This window comes from Gopherus evgoodei, chromosome 12 (genome assembly GCF_007399415.2).
Source record: "Gopherus evgoodei ecotype Sinaloan lineage chromosome 12, rGopEvg1_v1.p, whole genome shotgun sequence".
Taxonomy (NCBI): domain Eukaryota; kingdom Metazoa; phylum Chordata; order Testudines; family Testudinidae; genus Gopherus; species Gopherus evgoodei.
In genome coordinates, this window is record NC_044333.1 from 39,455,683 (window position 1) to 39,477,458 (window position 21,776).

General features: G+C 57.2%; 1 protein-coding gene across 1 annotated transcript; it reads right to left on the reverse strand.

The window, feature by feature from the left end:
- Positions 1-7,369: 7,369 nt before the first annotated feature.
- Positions 7,370-20,642, reverse strand: LOC115660568 (cytochrome b-245 light chain). Its single transcript, XM_030582090.1, has 6 exons — positions 20,539-20,642; positions 14,072-14,141; positions 13,141-13,215; positions 11,853-11,936; positions 8,690-8,771; positions 7,370-7,955 (listed from the first exon to the last, which is right to left on the reverse strand). Exons 1-6 carry the CDS (start codon positions 20,594-20,596, stop codon positions 7,764-7,766), a joined length of 561 nt encoding a protein of 186 aa, XP_030437950.1. The 5' UTR covers positions 20,597-20,642; the 3' UTR covers positions 7,370-7,763.
- Positions 20,643-21,776: the final 1,134 nt, after the last annotated feature.

Below are 21,776 nucleotides of genomic sequence, written 5' to 3' on the forward strand. Positions count from 1 at the left end.
AGGCGCTGCCTCGGGGTGCTCTCTAGCAGAGAGCAGGCCAGGGCTCATTTTTCTTTACAAAAAGCCCCCAAAACATATGACATTCCAGCCAGAAAAGCCTGGCAGGAAAGGCTGCACAGCGAAGCAATGGCCGGGGGGGGTGCCTCCATAGCCTTAACTCTGCCCTGCAAGAAGCAGTGCGTATTGACTAGCATTGTTCTTGCTGCTTCACTTTGCAGCCTTAAGATGCTCTGGGGGCCAGGGACTCGCCTGTACTTTCCTATCAAACCCAAGCACGCTGGCTGGCCAGCAAGCTGTGACATGGGGCAATCAGGCCTGCTCTGGAGCCCAGCCTGCCTGTGCTCTGCGCATTCCCAGCCCCTTGGGAGACCTGCAGTCCCCTGCAGCCGCCCTTGACGCTGCAATGCAGGGAACCATGGGCTAGTACAAGGCTGCGTCCTGCCCAGATGGCCCTCAGCTGGGCCGAAAGGGGTCGGGGCCAGCCAGCCGTGACGCTGATTTGTTCTGTGTATTTATTGGTTATTTATTTATTTCTATTTGATGGGAGATGCTGTCCCCAGAGGCGGAGGTGCTCGCGCCCTTGTAACCACGAGGAGGTAATGCTATGGCAATGAGATGCCGGTGATACTGTTCCCCGGTGGGGAGGGGCTCACTGCTAGGCCTCCTCCACCAAGAATCATTGTCTTTGGCAAAACACTGTGCCAGATTCAACCCCCTGGTCTGTCTCACACTAGCCACAGCCTGAGTCTTGCACTGGAAATCAGGCCTGCCAAGTGTGACATCAGTGAGGGGTTCTGGCCGTGCTGGCACTGGGCAGTGCCTATAGTACCTCATGAGCAGCAACATGCCCTTGAAAAGCAACCCCTGTGGCTTGTAAAGAGCGAAGCAAGTGGCCAGATGTGTGCTCAGGCCCCACAGCGTCGGGCCAGCCCGGCATCCAGCAGGAGCCAAGACGGGGCCAGTTCTTTTGCACCAGCTGCTGTTGTTGCTTTTGAAAGTGGCTAGGGGGCGCTCTTCCTCCCCAGCCCTCCAAACTACAGAGGGGAAAATCTATTTATTTAAGCTCCATTTATTGTCAATTCTGGTGAGTGTGTGATAAGACCTCATTGTTGTTGTTATTATTATTTATGCCAAGCCATTATTATGTATTGTGTCACTGTTGAGCTGCGCTATTTAATATTGCCTGGATTGGAATGGTGCTGATTTGTTGAAAGCCGCCGATGTAATTTCTGTGGTGTGGGAGGCTGGGGAAGTAGCAGAAACACCAGCCAATAAAATTTGATTTCTCTGTGGAAAGTGTCCAGGGCTCAGCCTTGTCTGTTACACTGCCAGGCAGCGGTGACGTTTTGTCCATGTCCCACTGCGATGCTAATCAGCTCCCAAGCGCAGACCAGCCCTTGGGTAAGGTGCTGCCTCCCTGTGCCATTACTGCTGGGAAAACACCCCTGGCATAGGAGCGCCCTGTGGGGCTGACCTCTGCAACCCTGCTCTGCCCCCATCAGAGCATGGGAAGTGCGAGAGGGGGTGTGGCCACCACACTGAGTTCTGGGGGGTGCAGCGCAGCCCACCACCCCGCAGCAAGGCTGGGCAGAGTTCGGCACTCAGCTGTGCTGCCCAAGAGGGCATCAGTGAGGTTTGGGGTGACTTGGGGAACCGCTGTTGTCATTTGAGGGGGAGGCAGGTCTAGCACCTCTACCCAGGGTGTGAGCTCAGCTGCTGGCACGTGCTTCTGGCTGCACCAGCCCGTGCCAGTGAGTGGGGACAGGCAGGGTATGAAAAGGAGAGAGCCGGCTCAGGCCTAATGAAAGGGGCTCCGGAGGCCACCCGAGGGCCGTGTCTGATGAACAAGGCAAGGAATGACAGGCACAGCTTGGCGTGCTGGAACTCCGGCCTAATTAGGGAATGACCTAATGAGGGGGTTGGGCCAATCCACCCAGGGCGAGCCGGACCGTGTCTGTGTTTGTGGGGGCGCAAAACAGTGAGCCCGACGCCTGGGCTAGGCCCTCAGGAAAGGGCAGCAGGGCTCCGGGTCAGGCTGTCCTTCATCGGTGCATTGATCCCACAGGCCAGTGCTGACCCTTCCTGATACACGTGCGCACCTGCTCCGGCTTCCCCTCCCTCATTGCTCCTGTCCAAGCCCACTATCGGCCTCCTGGCCTACCTGGTGTGACATTATTGCTATAAACTGGGACCATATAGAACATGGGTTGCAACCAAGGTCCTGTAGTGGCACCAGATCTTATGTAAAGGGGGTCATATAAGGTGTCCAAGACCAGGTTACGGGTTACTGGGTATGATTATGCTGTCTGTATCATTTTGTAGTTGAAGTTATAAGTATTGGCTGTATACTGTCTATATTTCAAACTTATGCTGTGTTACTGGGAAAGATCCCAGACAAGTGGGTGTTAGTTAGCTCTGCTTAGCCTGCTTGATGGCCCATTAAGGACCATCAGCTACACAATTGACCCATTGAGAGGAGGCAGATACGCCTTGTGACTCAGCAGGGTGTGCAGAAACTGGCCCATGTGACTGCAGACTCCATTTTGCTGTAATTTTCCACAGTAAGAACAAAGAAGTGTTCTTACACCTGGAAGTGCCTATACAAGGCTGATGCCTCATCTCCATCTTGTCTTCAATCCTGCTTCCTACCTCTGGAGGGACTTTGCTACAAACTGAAGCTCTACACAAAGGACTGATGACCCATCCCAGGGGGGATGTTCTCCAGAGACACGATTTGAACCTGCAGTTTACTCCATCACTGCCACAAGCCTGAACTAAGAACTTCGCCATCACTGGATGTAATTGATTCCATTTAACCAATTCTAGCTCTCATCTCTATCTTTTTCCCTTTATGAATAAACCTTTAGATTTTAGATTCTAAAGGATTGGCAACAGTGTGATTTGTGGGTCAGATCTGATGTGTATATTGACCTGGGTCTGGAGCTTGGTCCTTCGGGATCGAGAGAACCTTTTTCTTTTACTGGGGTGTTGGTTTTCATAACCATTCATCCCCAGGACGGGTGGCACTGGTGGTGATACTGGGAGACTGGAGTGTCTAAGGAAATTGCCTGTGTGACTTGTGGTTAGCCAGTGGGGTGAAACCGAAGTCAACTTTGTCTGGCTGGTTTGGTTTGCCTTAGAGGTGGAAAAACCCCAGCCTAGGGCTGTGACTGCCCTGTTTGAGCAATTGGTCCTGAATTGGCAGTCTCGGTTGGGTCCCGCCAGAACTGACTCATCACACCTTGCGCCCGCGACTTTTCGCCAGCGGCCTCATACGGCACAAGCATGACATGACGCAGCCGGGGGGGGGGGTATGTTATAGCATTCGGGCACCGAAAGGCTCCTTATGGCACCCTAGTTATGGCCACGTCCACTGCGATGCGGCGGCCGCCGAAGTAAGTGGCCCATTACACTGACATCACGATGCTATTGTGTCACTTTCACATTGGCATAGGCAGGACGACGCAGCATCTATGTAGACCCTGTGTGACTTACATCGGTGGTTGGTGGTCAGGCCCAAGAGGGCTCAATCCCCCACCCCCCAAGCTCTGGCACTGCCAGCCCAAGCTGTTAGCGGGGTGCTGGGGTCACAGCTGTGCGCACGCCCCAGCCCCTGCTACTGCCTCCGACTAAGGGCCAGCAATAATACACTTCCTGCTGTGAAATGGAAGCCTGGGCTGGCAGTACCAGGCCTGGCGTGGGGGTGGGGGAGCAGTGCTGGGGGGTGTGGGGAGGGAAGGGATCACAGCTCTGAGCCCACACCCAGCTGAGAAGCTGAGGCTGCTGCGGTAAGCTGGTCCAGGTGTGAGTGGTGCCCAGCTGACAGCTTTGGGGCCGGGGGGTGAGGGGGCGGGGGCGAATGGCCCAGCCCCCTCGCCTCACTGCTGTCCCATGTCAGTGTTCTTGGAGGGGGGGTGTGTGCGCACACTGCCAACAGAAGGAGCGTGTGTGGCTGTGCACCACTATGTTAATTACTGCGGTGGCTGTATGGCGACATGCCTTAGCCAAGCCCAGAGCCTGTGCTCCATACAGGGCCGTGTCAGAGTCCAGAGCACCAGCTGGTGTGGCTAACCTGCCAGCCCAGAGCATCCAGCCATCTTTGACCAATGCCACAGCTCCCGCACCCTTATTACCTGGCTCTGCGCCCCTTCGAGGGGCACACGTTTGGCAAAAGCAGGCCCCGTAACCAGCACACCATGAGACTGCACCAGCACGTGTACCCAGGCTTTCCCGCGCAGGAGGCAGGCGTGCTGGGAGCAGAGCTGCAAACGGCCAGCCGCATGCTATAGAAAAGGGCCATGAGACGTGTGTGTTTTGCCATTGCTAAAGTCTCTAGGGTTTATTTCTGTTTGTGCCGCTGACTCAGAACAGGGCCAGACTGTGGCAGGCATGGTCACACTGTTACCTTGAATGGGTCATGGGGCCCTTTCGTCTGGCATGGTTTACACACTGGACCATGTTGCTGTGAAGTGTCTGCTGGCAATGGCCCCAACCCTGGTATAGTGCTGGCCTTAGTGACGGGGGGGGAAGGCACTAGGACGTACCATGCAGCACTTTGCCTCGGATGGCTTAGTACCCGGCTGTCAGGTGTGTGTGTGTGTGTGGGGGTGCTCGTGCAAGCCTCACTGTCACTGGCATGAATAATCAGGTTTGTCTTGTTAGGGCTACAGCCCAAAGGGCATTAGGCACCTGACACCTCAGTGGCTAAATCCAAGAATCAGGTCCCTGCTCAGCAGCCACTACACATCGTAGACCCCTAAAGTCACATGGCGCCTCTGGGTCTGTCGCTGAGCAGCCCCGTTCCCAGTGGGCCCAACTCGCACGCCCCAGAGCACGGCACGAAGCCAGAGGATGTCCTCGCCACCCCGCCACCACTCCTGGGTTGCCCATGGGTCGGGGGGGTGAGCCAGCAGTGGGGAGGGGGGGGGGCTCATAGCTCACCTACAGGCATGGGCTGCAGCGCCCGGGGCGGGGGGGGGGGGCAGCCTCCCACATGACTCAGCCCAGGATTAGGGCAGGCAGCTGGGAGGGCCCTGGGGCTTTTGCCGCCCTCTGTTTGCAGGGGAGGAGGGATATGAAGTAGCCTCTACCCCCCCCCCCGAACCCCTGGGTGTAGCCTAACCTGCTGTGGGGCTCCTGCAAGCAGGCCTTTGATGCTGTTACAGGGTGGCTAAGGCAGGGCTCCCACACGACTCTGTGTGTGTGTGTGTGTGTGTGTGTGTGTACACCCAGGAGGCTGCAGTCAGTGGGAGGGGGGCACACACAGTCGGGGGGGGGGGCAGCAGCGAGCCCCGACCCCCAAGCCCCAGTACAATAGCTGCCAGAGGGCCGTCTGTGGAGCGGCAGGCAGCACGCCCCAGAGCCCAGCAGTTAAGACACCAATTGGAGATGGGGGCGGGGAAGCCCTTCCAGTGGGGCGGGGCGTTAACCACCCACTGTACACCCCACCCCCAGGGTTAAATGCTAAGAGGCAAAGGAGGCCAGTGTCCTAGGCACTGCGAGAGGCAGCGCAGCCCAGACCCCAAACTCCCAGAGAGCGGCAGGGCTTAGTGTGCACCCCAGTATCACCCTCCCCCCCGGCTGGCTCAGGTGCCCCCCCTCCCCACCTGCCGACATGGTACCTAAGCCCAGTGTCTACGTGTGCGGCTCTGAGGCAGGGGCAGGTACCCCCAGGCAGAGCTGACAGGGCCACAGGACAGTGGCCAGGTGTGTGGCCAGCCCACAGTGCCGGCACCGCGCTGCGTGGGGCACAGCCCAAACCCCTGGCACACCTGCTGCGCGGGTCCTTCCTGCCATGATCCAGGCCATGATGCAACCAGCCTGGTGCAACCCTGACATTTACAATGGTGCCACTGCAGCACGGAGCGCTGGCAGAAATAGCAGCGGCGTGAGTGGGTTGAGGTCAGGGACCGGGCTACAGAGCTGGTCCAGGCCAGCCCTGCCTGGGCAAGGGGAGGACGGGCTAGGCCCCAGAGGGGAACCTGGGGTGAGTCATGGCTTGGGCACTGATTTTAGTTTGCTGCAAGGAGAGGAGACACTAGCTGCCTTGGGGGATGAGAAGGGAAACCCGGCTCATTTCCTTCCGGGCCACAGTGCCGTTCACCTGCCGGACACCAGTGCTGACCCAAGGTCGGGGGCGTGGGGAGGGATCCACTGCCCCCCCTCTGGCCCGAAGTGCCCAAGACGGTTGCGCTGTGCCAGCCAGTCAGTGCCCCAGCTGAACGTAGCAACCAGGGGCTAGCACAGCCATGCCCACACAGATACTAGCCCCACATGGGAGCTCACTGGCCCTCAGGGACCATGGGCCAGCTGCTCTCCCCTCCACGGTACCTACTGCCCATGCACCATCCATCCTGGACCCATGAGACATCAGCTGGCCCCTCACCCCAGCATCCTCACTGCTGGCCAAACCAGGCCTTGCCCCAGGCACAAACCAGGTCTGGGCTGCCCACCTGGGATGGGGGAAATCCTAGCACCTGTTCCCCCTCCCCAATTCCCCACATCACCTCCCTGCCACATCTCGGCTCCCGCTGCCCTGACAGCTGGTGCTGCCCTGGCTGAATAGCAGCAAGCCACAGCGCCTCTACAGCCCAGACCCACCAACAGCGGCGCCAATTCAACCAGACTGGGACCCTACCCGCAGCATAGCCCCAGCGAGCGCCTGGGGCTGGGGGACCACCCCGCCCAACCCTGCTCAGGCCCCAGGGGAAGCCCCGCTGCCTCTGGTGCTCTCCTCGCAGGGGGCTGAGGAAGGACCCCTTCCTCTGATCTGGCTCTTTGACCGCCATCCCAGCACCAGCCCCCACCCCACTCTCTGCCTCCCCACCCACCCCCAGCCCCATCAGGCAGCCAGCAGAGGAGGAGAGTGGCCCTGGAGCTGGGTGAGAGACATACCCCATGCAGGAACCACACTCAACCTCCTCCCAGCACCCCCTGCCTACAGGAGCCCTTCCTCCCCCAGAGATCCCCTTGGACGCTGGGCTTCCCCCAGCAGCCAGCACCCGCCCCTGCCCCCCACACCCTGCTGGCAAAGCCAGAGCCAGGGGAGCGAGTGATCACTTCATGCAGCACCCTGGCTTCTCCGTGAAGATCTTGCCCCCGGGGCTGCCCTGGCTGGCTGAAAGGGGCTCTCCTTGTAACCCGTGCTTTGAGGCTGGCCATGCCGACAGCGGCTAGCGCCTGAGGAAATGCAGACGCGGCGTGGATGGGATGCACTGGTACCCGAAGGGGATGGAGCAGGGTCCGGGCAGCTCAGCACCAACAGAACAACAAGGCGAGATGGAAAATGCAAGGCCTGGGGGGTCCTGCCTGGCTGCACAACCTGTGCCCCGGCCAGCCACAGCCCCATCCCGTGCAGCAAGATCGGAGATTGCTTCACTCGTTTTATTACAGTATCAAAAGGAGACAATCCAACGAAGTGATGTCATTCAGCATGACCACACCCCCGTACAGGGGAGGAGCCCAGCAGGAGACAGCCCCCCCCGACCCCCACATACCCCAGTGGGCAGAGTGGGCCCTACAGCCCTCCACTGTGCAAAGGAGCACCAAGGCTGCTGGGCTCTGTGACGCCAGGGGGTCCTGAGTGGGCTGTAGTGTGAAGAGGTGACGAGAAGAGGACTAGGCTCTAGAGCTGGGGGGAACTGGCTGTCCGGGGGGATGGGGAGCAGGCTGGACCCTGGGAGGGAGCATCTGTGAAGGGGGCATCAGGCTACGGAGCTGGCAGTGGGGGCGCCCGACTGCAGGCAGAGCGTGGGACTGACGCGTTACTCTGCCTCAATAGTGACCGGGATGGGATTTTCCTGGCCGGCCACCTCTGCCGGCGGCTTCTTGCGCGTGTCTGCGGGTGGCCGTGGCGGGGGCATAGCTGGGGGCTGCTTGATGGTGCCTCCTCCCACCTGCGGCCGCTCCTGGGGCTTCTGCTCGATGGGGTTCCACTCCTCGCCGCGGATCGCAGCCTGCAAAGCAGCCCCCACAGGGCAGTGAGAGCCGAGTCACCCCTTCCCCAGCCCCTCTCCAGAGAGCCTCCCTCAGGCTCAGGGCAGAACCCATCACACAGCTATCACCTCCCACCATCTCCCATTCACACAACGGGGGCCTCTGCCGGCCAACCTAACTCCATGCACCCGGGAGGCTTTTAGGGACCCAGAACGCTCAGCACTCGCGTTAGCCAGCAGGGGGCACTCAGCGCCTGGCAGAGAAACTTCTTCATCAGACCTAGGGAAAGCAAAGGAGACTATTGCCTTCCACCTGACACCTTGCCAGCTCTGTATGAATATTAACTAATTAACCCCTCCTGGGGGCCTGTAGCTCAACACCATCCACTTTATTGATGGGGAAACTGAGGCACGCACCGATCCAGTGAGAAGCAGTGGCAGCTAGGACACGAACCCAGGTGTCCCAGTCCCCTGCTCTAATCACTAGACCCAGAAATGGAACCAAGAGTCCTGGCTCTCTCATGCTCTAACCACTAGATCACACCACCGGGGGCGGGCAAATAAATTCCTGTCAACTATATCCCTGGTTAAAGCAGAAAAAAGATGAGTCGAGGCGTGAAACATGCAGGGGGAGTAGAAAGACAGATGCCGGCTGGTGCTTTTCTGAGAAAACCAAGCCCCCAAGTGCCTGCTCTGTAGGAATAAGCCCTCAAAGGGCTAAGAAGGTAGGTGAGGTGACAGCACTGGGTACTTACCAATAAATAGATGGCACTTGCTATACCCAAACATGCCGTGCCCAGAATGGTGGATAACAGGAAACCCGCAGGCACTGCAAGACTGAGAGAGAGCAAGATTTAACTCCAACCAAAACCTTTTAAGACAAGCCTCCAGATAAATTAAGAGCAAAGGTTTGTGGGTAACGCAAGGGGGAAGCAAAGGTCTGTGGGTAGCGCACCAGGGAGGTGGTTCTCTCTGTGGATTCTGATGCGTTCTGCAGAATCCAGGCTTTTGTTTACCCAGAAATCTGACGTTTCCTCAGCTGGTGAGTCAAATCCCTGGTTCTCTCTGTGACTGGCGAGACAGAAAGAGCCCGTCTGCTATGGGGGAGATGGCACCTGGCACAAGGGGCACAGGGACAGGCTGGGTAGGGTGCCAACCCCAAATCTCCAGCGTGGGTTTAGCAGGAACAGCTCACTGCCCATTCCTGGATTCTCCCTGCTGTAACCTTTGGGGGATTGTAGCAGACTCTCCTCCAAAGCTTCAGAACCAAACCCAAGCCCCGCACACAACCCAGGAGAATTCCTGAGCGGGCGCAGCAGTCCGTTCACATAAACTCCCTGTGAACTGAAGCTGGGGAGACGCCCACCATTTGACATCCAGGAGGCAGGAATGGATACGAAACCAGCCCTGCCAAGAGCAATGGGTGGCTTTGCATCCCCAAATCAATGAAACCGTCTCACGCTTCCCATTCTGAAGGCTGGCAGAGCACATCCAGAGATGAAAGTAAGCAGGTACGGGCCGGTACGGAGGAGGACCGGTAAGAAAAGGAGACTGACTGAGGGAGGGAGAGAGAAGCCTGCTCCCTGCATAAGAATAGTTTAAACTCAGCTGTTCCCTGATGGTTCAGCCCCCAGGACTAGGTTTCTGGCATCCTTGTTAATTTCACTCACAGTAGCTTGGCGGAGGGGGTCGAGGGGAGGATGTTTGACCATGGCAGGGGCAGTCCTTGTCTGCCCCCGGGAATGAGGGGATCTCTCCAATACTAATATACACAGCAAATACAAGCATTTGGCTGCTCAGCTTAAATCCAGAGCTAATAAAAGCAGGTGGAAGGGGAAAACTGTCACATTGGTTTCTCGTCTCCTCCCTCCCCGTCCTCCAGCCAGGCTGCAGACAAGGCTCTGCATTCCTCCCCATTTCCCGCCCCCCCCCAGCAGAGGTTTTCCTCTAGGCTCTAGCTTGCAGTAAGGACACTGGCTGAGATGCCTGCTGCTGCTGCCTGCAAAAGAACAGTTTAAACTCAGCTGTTCCCTGTGCAGTTCAGCGCCCAGAGTTAGGAGCCGTTTCTGGCATCCTTGTTAATTTCACTCCCAGTTGTTGTTGGGTGTGTGTGACCATGGCAGGGGCAGTTCTTTTCTGCCTCCGGGATGAGGGGATCTCCTAAACACAATCAAAATCAGGAACCATTTCCAGGTTCAAGTCTATCCCATTCCCTCCCCAGCAGAGGATCATGGTTGTGATGACCAAACTGCTTGCAGATCCTCTTTAAAATGTTACTGTTTAAAAAACACAACAAAAAAACCATGGAGAACATGGTGGAAAGATGCGTCATGATGATTAGGGTTTATTTTGGGCAAAGTAATTTTTCTGCTGCAACTAAAGATTCACAGAGAAAGCAAATAGCCCCCATAGACAAAACCACAAAGGGATTGGAGGGGAAAACTGAATATTCAGGGAAATTATTGTGCCTCTTTTGAAAGAAATAGTAGTTTTCATTCCAATCCACCTTCTTTATATATTGATTTAAACACCTGAAATGTCCTTAGGACATCGGGTGCAATCTCAGATCTCTTTTTGTTTTGTCCTGCCTGCAGAGTGCAGAGTCTGAAATTGACAAAAGTTTCTCTAAATATCTTGTATATTTCATGAAGGCTGTTCCAGTTGCCCTTCATTCACCCCTGACTTCCCTTCGCCCCCCAGCTCCCTCCCTGGCTGGCTGGCTGTGGTTTTTGCCTTGGTTACTTACTCCTTGGCAGACCCAGCCCAGCGGCACTTGCTGACTCTCTACAGGCAGCAGCCCACAGGGGCCGGTTGCTGGGGTCGCTGCTTGTCGGTGGCAGGCTGCAGCTGCATTGTTTGTGACACATTCATACACATACACATACATACAGTCAGAGGTGAAAGTAAGCCGGTCTGGTCCAGCGTACCGGCAAGAGCCAGTACACCGTGCAGGACTGCATCGACTTCCACGGTGGGGCTAAGATTTAAGATTTCCACCACACTGACTTCTTGGCCGCGGCTGACATTTAAAGGGCTCAGAGCTCCCGCCGCTAAGGGCAGCCCACAGCCCTTTGAATCCTGGCCACGGCTCCGGCAGCTGGGCTGGGGCAGGGATTTAAAGGGCTCCGGGCTTCCCTCAGAAGCAGGAGCTCTGGGCCCTTTAAATCCCTGCCCCAGCCCCACAAAGTTCAGGGTTCCCCCTGGCGGCCAGAGCCCCGGGCCCTATAATTTGCCCCTCAGCCCCAGGGGGCTTCCAGCCACCTCTGCAGCTGGGAGCCCCTGGTTGATTTCAAGACTCTGGGTCTCCCAGCCACAGCTGGTTCTCCAGGGCCTTTAAATCTTGAGAGGCCACGCCTCCTCCGAATGAGGCCATGCCCCCTCAGGACTTCAGCAGTACCGGTAAGTCCTGTAAGTTACTTTCACCCCTGAGCACATCCCAAACTCCATGCAACGCACACAGCCCCACTGAAATGCAGCCACCTCTGGGGTGGATGGCAGCAGCCCACGGCGACACTCTGTGTTGCCTAACAGCAGGGGAAAGGGAAAACTTTGGGCCAGATCATGGGAGAACCACTGCTTAAAAACAAAGAGTCTTGGGACAGTGTACACAGGCGTTCTCATTCACCCAGAGCAGTCGTGGGCTCAGATCGATGTTGGAAGGGTGACAGTTACACTGACCCTATGGGGATCTGACCCCATGGCGAGAGGGGATAAGGGATTTCAAATCTGGTGCTTACGGACAGAAGCCATCCCCTCTGGCTTTGCACAACCTCTTAGTGCCACCACTCGATCCAAGCCGGGCTGGGTCTCACTCGGGATCAGGCATGTGTGTACTGAGACATGATTAAATGTAACCCCGGGTAGGATCTGGCAGTGGAGAGGACAGCCCAGGCTGCGAGAAACATACACACGACTTACGCAGCATGCAGGATGGCCCGGACGTAGTAATTCCTAGTGATCGGCCCAAAAACCTTCACCACAGCTGTCAAGTACTTCTGGCCACTGCATGGGGTGGAGAGAGAGAGAGCACACACAGGGAAGGGGTGTCAGAAAGGCATGGGATTCCCATAGAGGATGGGGCACATGACACAGAAGGGCAGCCTTCCCTCCGCTCCCAATCACATGCCCTAGCCTGCCCTGTGTTGTGCCCCTCTCTCTGCCCCCTCTATCCTGATCAGGATCTAACATGCTCACCCAGGCAGTGGAAAATCTTGTGGGAGCGCAGGAGTCTCCTCCCACCTGATCAGCAATGACCAGCGAACAGGCAATGACCTGCAGCCCCTGAACTGCAATGTGACAGGGAGCCAGAAAGGGCAGAGAAAGCCCTACTGCTATGGAGGGGGTCAGCACCCTGGACATGAGGCTGCAGGGCTGCGATACCCAGAGACACAAGCCCAGTTCAGCCACTCCAGCTCCTTTACGACTTCCTCTCCAAACCCCCTCAGAGTCCCTCCAGCTATGAATTCAGGGCCATGGCTGCATTTTGGGCTTTTAACCCCAGCCGAGCCATGCTTCACTGCCATGGAAACTCCCCACTGCTGGCAGGGTGAGACCTTATCTAGCAAGCCGTCCTGCTGGCAGAATAAAGCTGTTCAGCCATGTGTCATAACCCCCATACTGCTCGGACATTCTCCTGTTGGAGCAGGAGGAGGCACATTTTGGCCCTTCTAGGCCAGAAGAACATACCAATTGCCAGACTGAATCTGACCTAAGGTCCAGCTAGCCCAATAACGTGCCTTCCACCAGCACCAACTGCTTCAGAGGAAGGAATGAGAAACTCCATCGCGGGCATTAAGGATCACCCCGTCCACAGGGGAGAGTTCCTTCCTAACCCTTGTCAGTGAATTGCTGGCTAATGCCCTGAAGCATGAGGATTTATCGGGTTTGATCCAATCTAATCTAACTACGACTGCTCTTTTCAAGACTGCCCATGTCAAAATCCCATTTTTAGGACCCCGCTAAGCTCTTCTCTTGGCCTTAATATCATGTTGCAGCGAGTTCCACTGCTTACTTCTCCATGGCTTAAGACACCATTTCCTTTCCTCAGCTTTGAGCATACTACCTCTGCTCTCCATGCCATTCCATTGCCAGGAGGGGCTGCAACATGAGGTGTCAGTTTGGGCCTGGACTGAAAGCCAGAAAATCCCCTTTGCAAGATCACCCTACCCACACACACAGCTGGAGGTGAAGGCGGGGGAGTACTTACCATCTCTCCATGGTGGAGCCCTTTTTCCGCTTCCCCCGGGGATACTCCAGCAAGCAGACGAAGACCCCAGCCGCTCTAAGAGGGCCAGTCAAGGAAAATAGCTTCTTAGCACCCCCCACCCCCTTGGTCTATGCAGCCTAACTGGAGCAGCCCATAACGTGCAGCACAGACCCACGATAGCCCACAGGGTCAAGAGCAGCCTTTTTCCATCTCCCTCCCGCATTCGCTGCCTGGATGGGACCTCGACTGCAGCATCCGCCCTGGGGAACTTCTGCTGCCAGCTGCAGCAGCCTAGGGCTGGCCAGTCCAGACCAGCCCATCAAATCCAGGATCCCACCTGTGTCTGTGGACAATGCCTGATGTTCCAGAGGGAGACAAGAAAAAGCCCATAATGTTGGCCAGCTAAGCAATGACAGGCAGAAGTTAACAACAGCTGACTGATCCCAGCAGGGGGAAGGGAAGGGAGAGAGGAGATGAGTTTGCCCCTGAAGCGTGAGGATTGGAGACCCCTGCTTTAGCACACAGAATCACAAAGGTTATTAACCAGTGGACAATTCCCCAGCCTCATTACAAACCCAGCCACAGAAGGTGGGCACTTCAAGGGCTAAACCATGGAACTCGGCTAGTCAGTTTCACTGTTTGTTTATAACAAGTTCCATTTCCGGGTTGCAATACACTGGCCCCAAAGCGGCAGCTTTTGGGTTTCTAGTACCGGAGGGGGAGAGGAGTTGAAATGCCCCACCCCAATCTCTTCATTTTGACTTTGTGACATTGCGAAAGCTTTTCCAGCGACTGTCAACCTCCCAACAGCTGGCACCCTTTTAAACCACTGCTGCGGTGAGCAAACCCAGGACGACGCAGCCTCCGGAGACCTTCGTCAGTAAGATGTCTGGGGAGCCTGGGGCCAGATGGCGGTTCTGGAAAAGGATACATGGCATAGGCAGCAAACGGCCACCCTTTGAACTGAGCGGCTACCGCCACAACCCCTCCCGTCACTAGAACTAAGAGACAAGGGAGAGAGAGAGGAGGAAGTTAATAAATCAGAGTGAACGTCCCCATACTCTGTCCTAGTGGTACCCACCAGCGGATCTCCTCTGTGCCCAGAACAGGCTCTGTCCCCATGTTACTCTGCTCCATAGCGATAGCTAATCCCAGGTCTAGCCATTCATTGAGCGCCCCACATGCCATGCCAGGTCGTTTCTGTCTGTTTACAGAGACACGGTTCTCATGCATTAGCGAAAAAGCCCCCCACGCGCCGCAAAGCCTCAAACTGCCCCTGCTGCTGCTCCCTCCCCCAGCCAGTATCACACCACAGACTGAGCCTGGGTAAGATTTTAAATCAAAGCCTCTCCCCGGGAGGTAAGAGCCAAAAACAGGACCCAACCTGATAGGGTTTTTGCCATCCGATCATGCTGAAAGAGGTCACCTCAACTTGTGACAAATTTAGCAGGAGAAATAACAATCCAAACACACTCTGGGGCTCAACCCAGGTCAGTTGGACACTCATTAGAGCTGATCTTTGCACCAGGGAGTCAGACGCCACAAGCGTCACTGTTTGGTCAGTTAAACTCCAGCCTCTGGCCTGGCCACGGCATTTCAGCACAGCCCCGGCTACGCTGGTTTCAATTCCACTTGGGCCAGCCACCATGGACAGGAGAAATCACCTGCAAACCACCTTCAACCGAAGCTGAAGGACAGATTTAAATGTAAGAACGCCACCAGGATAGAGGGCACCATGTGTAGCTGCGTCTGGCACGCTGGGGCGGGCACGTCACTGCAAGGGAAAGTGACACCGAATGGCCTCGGCTGGAGCTAGGGTTGGGGTGAGGCGGCAGGAGGGTGAGGAGGGATGAACTTGGGTGAGAGTTATGGGGAGCACTTAGCCGTAGGCATCAGTGGAGAGGGCCCCTTGAGAGGGCATCCGCCTCAGTTACTGAAGGGACTACACTAACCCAGTATTAGAATCCAGAATTGGAGGAACCATCATTGCTTGGGCACCTGCCCGGAAGTGAGTCCTGTCACGAGCCAAGCATTGAACCCAGCTGGATTCTTCACCAGGAACAGGAGGAAGAGACTTGGCGGGTTACCCAGACACCCTGGCTGGGAATCAGCAGGGGGACTTTCTCAGGGTGTTGAGAAGTCACCAGCACAGCCAGAACCTCTCCAACTCACACAGCAAGAGCACAGCAGAAAACCCCACTGCCAGGCTGGCCCTCCCAGCGAGAACACAGGAGCTGGGCCCTGAATGTGCCGGATAGCAGCAGCTTAGCAGGGCATTTTCACATTGCCCTAAAGCAGAGCCAGTTTTGCAGGAGTGGCCCCCTGTGAAGGTCACGTGTCCATGGCAACCTGGGCAGGAATGCAGCTCTCACTCTGGTCAAGCCAGTCCAGAGGTGGCTTTTTAAAGCCCCAGCTAGTGCACCAGTGATGCCCACTTTGCACTCTCCCATCAGCCAGGTCAGAGGTGGGAGCAGAGGGACAGAAGCTGCCTGGCTCTTTACTCACTGGACTTGACCCAGACCAGCGTATTTGGCGTGAAAGCCCAGAGCCAGCCAGAGGGAAGGTTTAGGTCTAAGGGAGGACGTGCTACTCTCAGAGGCAGGCCCAACCTTAAGAACCTTCCTTGTTTCCCGCACAGCCCACCACATTCTTTCCTTGCTTAAAAACCCAAACAAACCCAGCCCTGACATTCCCCTAGCCTCCAGCAGAGGAAACTAACCCTGCCGCGCAGCACTCGCGGTAGGGCGTGATTTCTAGCTGAACAAACCAAACAGCCCGGTTGCCAGGATCCGTTCACTGGATTCGGTTCCTTTTAGACTAACAGAAGCCTCAGGATTTTTTGTGTCTAAGCAGAAAAAAATATGTCCAAAAGGCCCAAGGCTCAGTAAGTAACTTAATCTACCCCCACCTCCATCTTCAACCCTCTCTCACCCTCCCCAAGGCATGGCCCAACTTGTGACCCTTAAATGCAATGCCGCCCCCCCCCCCGCATGTTTTGGGGCCTTTCTTTTAACTTGTTAGGCGTGCCTAATTTGCGTTACCACAGCAGAGCCCACAACTCAGATAATCCAGCAAAGAATCCTGTGGCACCTTATAGACTAACAGAAGTTTTGGAGCATGAGTTTTCGTGGGTGAATACCCACTTCGTCAGATGCATGTAGTGGAAATTTGCAGGGGCAGGTATATATATATGCAAGCAAGCTAGAGATAATGAGGTTAGTTTAATCAGGGACACTGAGGCCCTGTTCTAGCAGTTGAGGTGTGAAAACCAAGGGAGGAGAAACTGGTTTGCCAACTACAAAACCAGTTTCTCCTCCCTTGGTTTTCATACCTCAACTGCTAGAACAGGGCCTCCGCCTCCCTGATTGAACTAACCTCATTATCTCTAGCTTGCTTGCATATATATATATATATATATATATATATACCTGCCCCTGGAAATTTCCACTACATGCATCTGACGAAGTGGGTATTCACCCATGAAAGCTCATGCTCCAAAACGTGTTAGTCTACAAGGTGCCACAGGATGCTTTGCTGCTTTTACAGATCCAGACTAACATGGCTACCCCTCTGATACTTAACTCAGATAATGACATGCATGCACCGCTAATCAGGGGCCAATCACTAATTAGGCACACCACCACGCAGTTACGCAGCTAGCAGGTATAAGGATTAAAAGCCAGGTGCTATAACCACGCCTGCTTCAGGCTGTAAACGTGATGGATTGAGAAGCAGCCTTCCCTGCAGACAGGCGAGTCCCTCACTGCCAACTACAAGGCACCTTGCGCTGAAGCATCTGGCACTGGCCGCTGCCAGAGACAGGCTCCCAGACCAGATGGACCCTCCGTCTGATCCAGACTGGAACTCCTACACGCCTGGCCCCCAAGACGTGGATTTTGCATGCAGCGTTGCAAATGTATAAACTGGCCATTTGCAGCTTTGAGTTCCAGGCTGGTGCTGGCCTGGCAGCTCCCAGCTTCTTCATTTATCCACAGCTCCTTTGTTCTGCACTCACGTCCCCATCGGCACATGCTGGAGGCACCACCATGGAGGTGGCAGGAGACAGAGGGTTCCACACCCCGGTCGGGAGGCGGACTGCAGTGTGCATAGGCAGAACTGAGCTCTCTTAGATCAAACCAGCTCCCTAAGAACGGCAGCGGCATGGGTTAGATGCCCCAGTACGAGACAGTCCGTGGGTGTCCTCCCAGACACACTGCTATTTTTAGCAAGCTAGCTCAGGTCTATCTACCCTCCCTGCTGCAGCATCGACATACCCTGAAGGTGAAATCCCAGTGCCAGCAACATTGGCAGGAGTTTTGCCAGTGACTTCAGTGGGCCCAGAATTTCACCCCCAAGGCCAATCTTTCCAGCTACTGGTTTTAAGCCTCACTGCCCGCATGGGTGTCAGGTTGATGGTGGATTTTGTGATGACCAGCTGTCCACGGGAACTAGACCGTAAATGTAACTTGGTGGCTACAATCGCCTGATGGTAACAACATCCAGTAACCAAGAAGCAAAAGGCTCCCATCTCCCCCCTCTCTTCCCACCAGCCCTCCCACCCACTCTCTCTCCACTTCCAGCAAGTTCCACAACAATTGAAGTGTCACAATGATGCTGTAATGTCTCTCTGGACTGCAGCTAAGCAAAGTTCACATCCACGTCATGGCTGAGGGATAAGAAGCTGAGGTGCCAGCAGGGCAGATCTAGTGAATTTATACATTGGAGCAGTGGTTCTCAACCTGGGGCCTGTGGGCCGCAGCTGTGTGCTGACGGGGCTCCATGTGACATCCTCAGGGCCAGACAGGTAATACTGGATGCGGCCCGCAATGAGAAACAGGTTGAGAACCACTGCACTGGAAGGATCCCAACTCCCAGCTCAAGAACACTTTGGAAGAAAAAATCCCTGTACAAAGGCTCTTCCCAAGGGACTCAGCCCCACGGCCTGGCTCCACTGTCAAGTGTTACCATATCCCCGTGTCGGCACAGGGTGTCCTTCACAGTGTGAACGCTGCTATCCCAGGATAAAGGTGCCGTAGCAGTAGGGGTGTTTGTTTCCCTTCCTGCGCTGGAAAGCTATACTGGTTTCAAGCACCTTTATCCTGGGGTAACTGCATTCAGTGAATGGCAGCTCTCTCACGTGAGCAAGTCCCCAGTTTACTCAGATTTCTATAGAGAAGTGAAGTTGGTGGCGCAAGCCCTGTACCTACCCTGCAGTGGGAGTTTTCATGAACATTGTATTACCAGATGCTAACCAGGCCAATGGAAAAGACTCATTAAGCAAGAGGAGAACAGAAGAAATACAGCCCAGCCGCTTCCTTCCCCTTTCTATTCTTTTCACTTCCTCACCCTCAGCCCCAGCCACTGGGGACGCCCAGAGCTGCAGGGGGATGGGTGCTTGCCCAGGCTGGGGAGGAGATGGTCTCCGGTGAGGAACACAGCAGCTTGGGAAATGCCCGGACGAGGAGCGGGCTTTGCTCATCACAGACCCTGCAGGGCAGAGGCTCCCTCCCCCAGGAATGACCCTGGGGAAAGCCAGCCACTTCAGACCTGCTCTTAAACCGGTGATTCTCAGACTTTTATACTGGTGACCCCTTTTCACACAGCAAACCTCTGAATGTGACCCTCTGATAAATTAAAAACACTTTTTAATATATGTAACCCCATTATAAATGCTGGAGACAAAGCAGGGTTTGGGGTGGAGGCTGACGCCTCGCGACCCCCATGTAATAACCTTGTGACCTCCCAGAGGGGTCCCAACCCCCATTTTGAGAACCCGTCTGAAACCCTACCCCACAGCTCCCTGCCCACTGCCAGCCCTCCCATACCCCCTCCTCAGCTCCCTGCCCACTGACAGCCCCCCCATACCTCCTCCCCAGCTCCCTGCCCGCCCTCCCATACCCCCTCCCCAGCTCCCTGCCCACCCTCCCATACCTCCTCCCCAGCTCCTTGCCCACTGTCCACCCTCCCATACCCCTCCCCAGCTCCCTGCCCACCCTCCCATACCTCCTCCTCAGCTCCCTGCCCACTGCCCGCCCTCCCATACCCCTCCCCAGCCCACTGCCCGCCCTCCCATACCCCCTCCCCAGCTCCCTGCCCACTGCCCGCCCTCCCATACCCTCCCCAGCCCACTGCCTGCCCTCCCATACCTCCTCCTCAGCTCCCTGCCCACTGCCCGCCCTCCCATACCCCTCCCCAGCCCACTGCCTGCCCTCCCATACCTCCTCCTCAGCTCCCTGCCCACTGCCCGCCCTCCCATACCCCTCCCCAGCTCCCTGCCCACCCTCCCATACCTCCTCCTCAGCTCCCTGCCCACTGCCCGCCCTCCCATACCCCCTCCCCAGCCCACTGCCTGCCCTCCCATACCTCCTCCTCAGCTCCCTGCCCACTGGCCCCCCCGCCCATACCCCTCCCCAGCCCACTGCCTGCCCTCCCATACCTCCTCCTCAGCTCCCTGCCCACTGCCCGCCCTCCCATACCCCTCCCCAGCCCACTGCCTGCCCTCCCATACCTCCTCCTCAGCTCCCTGCCCACTGCCCGCCCTCCCATACCCCTCCCCAGCCCACTGCCTGCCCTCCCATACCCCTCCCCAGCTCCCTGCCCACCCTCCCATACCTCCTCCTCAGCTCCCTGACCACTGCCCGCCCTCCCATACCCCTCCCCAGCCCACTGCCCGCCCTCCCATACCCCTCCCCAGCCCACTGCCTGCCCTCCCATACCTCCTCCTCAGCTCCCTGCCCACTGCCCGCCCTCCCATACCCCTCCCCAGCCCACTGCCTGCCCTCCCATACCCCTCCCCAGCTCCCTGCCCGCCCTCCCATACCTCCTCCTCAGCTCCCTGACCACTGCCCGCCCTCCCATACCCCTCCCCAGCCCACTGCCTGCCCTCCCATACCCCTCCCCAGCTCCCTGCCCACCCTCCCATACCTCCTCCTCAGCTCCCTGCCCACTGCCCGCCCTCCCATACCCCCTCCCCAGCTCCCTGCCCACTGCCCGCCCTCCCATACCCTCCCCAGCCCACTGCCTGCCCTCCCATACCCACTCCCCAGCTCCCTGCCCACTGCCCGCCCTCCCATACTCCTCCCCAGCCCACTGCCCACCCTCCCATACCCACTCCCCAGCTCCCTGCCCACTGCCTGCCCTCCCATACCCCCTCCCCAGCTCCCTGCCCTCCCATACCCACTCCCCAGCTCCCCTTCCTACCTCCTTCTCCACCCCACCCCCAGCTCCCCTTAGTCCAGTTCTCACCCCCAGACCTCCCCTAATCTCCATCTCACCCTCCCCCCTTCTACCCCCAGCTCAGTTCCCCTCCCCTAATCCCCGATTGCCCCCCCGCTCCCCTCCTCCAACCCCCACCCAGCTCCCTTCTCCTCACCCCCCAACCGCCCCCGCCCCACTCACTCAGCCCGGACGCCAGCGCCTGCTCGTTGGCCCACATGGCCCACTCGATGCGCCCCATGGCTGCGCTGCTGCCGGCCGGGACACACCGCGCCCCGCACGGCTCGACTTCTGCCCGCCCCGCTGCCGGCCACGCCCCCGGGCAGCGCGGACCCCCCCACCCCGGCCAGCCCGCCCCCGGCTCCGGCCCCGGTTCTCGGTCCCGGCGAGTCGCTGCCTCAGAGGCTTTAAAACCCGCCTTCAAAGCGGGACCCCCAGCCCGGGCAGGGCTCAGACAGCCCCCGGCCACACTGGGGAAACTGAGGCACAGAAGTAAAGCGACTGCAGGCTTCCAGCCAGCCCACCTGCAGGGGTCTGGAAGGGATTTCCTCCTCCCCACCCCCCGGGTTTGCTTTTTGGGGTTTTTTTAATCCCCTTTCTCTGAAGCATCAGAGATTGCCAGGGCTGGAGACAGGACCCTGGGGTGGGCCAGGGCTGGAGAGGGGACCGCAGGGCAGGCCGGGGCTGGAGACAGGACACGAGGAGGGCTGGGGCTGGAGAGGGGACCGCGGGGTGGGCTGGGGCTGGAGAGGGGACCTCGGGGAGGGCCCCGGTCAGATTGGCGGTGGTTTTCACCTTCCTCTGCAGCATGTGGGTGTGGGTCACTTGCCAGAATTATCTAGGGGTATCACACATCTTCCTGCCCCTGGGGGGCCTCGGGCACTAGTGCACTTCACTCACTCCCGCCTTCTCCCCCACCCCCTGCACTATGCTGGTCTCAGTTTGGTGGTTGCGTTTAGGGTGGGCGTCAGTGGTCCCTTCTGGCATTAAACGCTGTGACTGTATGACAGCATCACTCGTAGAGGCAGCACTAGAGCTGGGAACGGGATCCACCACTCTGGACTTGCAGGGTCTCACCTAACCTTTAGGCCGACCTTCCTCAGGTAGGGCGCAACGGGGAAGGTTGTTTGGTGGGCACATTCTCTGTTACTGGAGCTTGTGCTCTTTGCATTCATCAGAAACTGGGTGCAGTGAAGGGACTGTGATCCGAAGGGCTGCAGAAATACAACCATGCTCATATGGAGTCTTTCATCAGATCTCGCAGCATTGAACTAGGTTAAAGCTGGGGAAACTGAGGTACAGAGAGGCAAAGGGACCCGCTCATGCTCAGAGCATGGCCGTGGCAGAGCAGGGACTGAACTCAGGCTCTCTCCAGGCCCAACCCTGCTCACCCAAAGCAGTGGGGAGAGAATCACTTGCAT